This window comes from Etheostoma cragini, chromosome 12 (genome assembly GCF_013103735.1).
Source record: "Etheostoma cragini isolate CJK2018 chromosome 12, CSU_Ecrag_1.0, whole genome shotgun sequence".
NCBI classification, from domain to species: Eukaryota; Metazoa; Chordata; class Actinopteri; order Perciformes; family Percidae; genus Etheostoma; species Etheostoma cragini.
The window spans coordinates 16,600,315-16,601,431 of record NC_048418.1 but is presented as its reverse complement, the minus strand read 5'-3'; the positions used below and the strand labels follow the sequence as shown (position 1 = coordinate 16,601,431).

At 44.7% G+C, this 1,117-nt stretch overlaps 1 protein-coding gene across 3 annotated transcripts in view; it reads right to left on the bottom strand.

Annotated features, from left to right (window-relative positions):
- LOC117953839 (zinc finger protein 226-like) overlaps positions 1 to 1,117 on the bottom strand; it is a 15,633-nt gene that overhangs the window by 10,644 nt on the left and 3,872 nt on the right. For 2 of the 3 annotated variants that reach the window (XM_034887222.1, XM_034887225.1), the window contains exons 5-6: positions 956 to 1,111; positions 42 to 748 (exon numbers count right to left, since the gene is read on the bottom strand). The exons of the other annotated variant lie outside the window; for it this stretch is intronic. In XM_034887222.1, coding sequence (XP_034743113.1) covers positions 42 to 748; positions 956 to 1,111 — 863 coding nt within the window. The remainder of the gene's footprint in view (positions 1 to 41; positions 749 to 955; positions 1,112 to 1,117) is intronic. 3 annotated transcript variants of the gene reach the window in all.

The following is a 1,117-nucleotide window of genomic DNA, read 5'->3' as shown; positions in this document are numbered from 1 at the left end:
TGTGATTGAAGCTTTTGTCACAGTGCTGACACTTAAAAGGCCTCTCCCCCGTGTGCAGACGCATGTGGGATTTCAGGTGGCTCGGCTGGTTGAAGCCACGTTGGCACACTGAACACTTAAACGGCTTCTCTCCTGTGTGCACCGCTAAGTGTCTCTGGAGAATATAGGGTCGGGTAAATTCAATCCCACAGATTTGACATTTTAACTGTGGGGGGCCTCCGTGATCCTCCCGGTGGATTCTGCGTTGCTTGTTGGTGGCAAATGTCTCTGAACACTCGGGACATTTGTAGGGTTTTCCTTCACTTAGGTGGATCTGCTGGTGAGTGATTTTGTCCGCCTTTGTTTTGAATGTAACGTGGCAGTATTTGCATGGAAGTTCATAGTTTGCATCGTGGATTTTGCCGTGAAGATTTAGCGCGGTGTCACTAATGAATCGTCTTCCACAAACATTGCAAGCATAGGGTTTCATTTTGTGCTCACATGTGTGAGGCTTCTGTTTATTAAAAAACTTCCCACACTCTGTGCAGAGCTGACTGTATTTGGAGGCAAACGGAAGATCATCTTCTTCCTCTTCCTCTCCGGTTTCATCCTCTGATTCATCGTGAAGCTCGTTAGCCAGAAGAAGCTCCGCTGGATTCCAATCCTCGTCGGAATTCCTGTCACTTTCATCATCGGATTCCTCCGTTTCACCCGTGTAATCCCTCTTCTCATCAGAAAAGGTTTGGCTGTTGTCATCTGTTGACACTGTCTGTAAACAATATGACAAGAATGTGTATGGTAATAAAATGTAACATTTTCAAAGTTTGTACAGGATATATATACAAAATTTTAAAAAAACAGGTGGTTTATCAGTTAACTATTTAGTCTATGAATAGTCACAACAGTAACTACAGCAACTCTTTAGATAGCAGTGTGTTGAGATGTGTTGTAGAATGTCGGACTATTCAAGTCCTACCTGTTGGGTCTCTGGAGTAAGGTCTACTTCTACTACTTCTGTCAGCTGTTGATCTTCAGCCGCTGGGACGCTGGCATTGACTTGGCTTTTCCATTGGTTGCTGTAGTCACACTGAAGGCACTGTTGGTTCAAGATGATGAGCACCCCATGGGTGACCTTCTC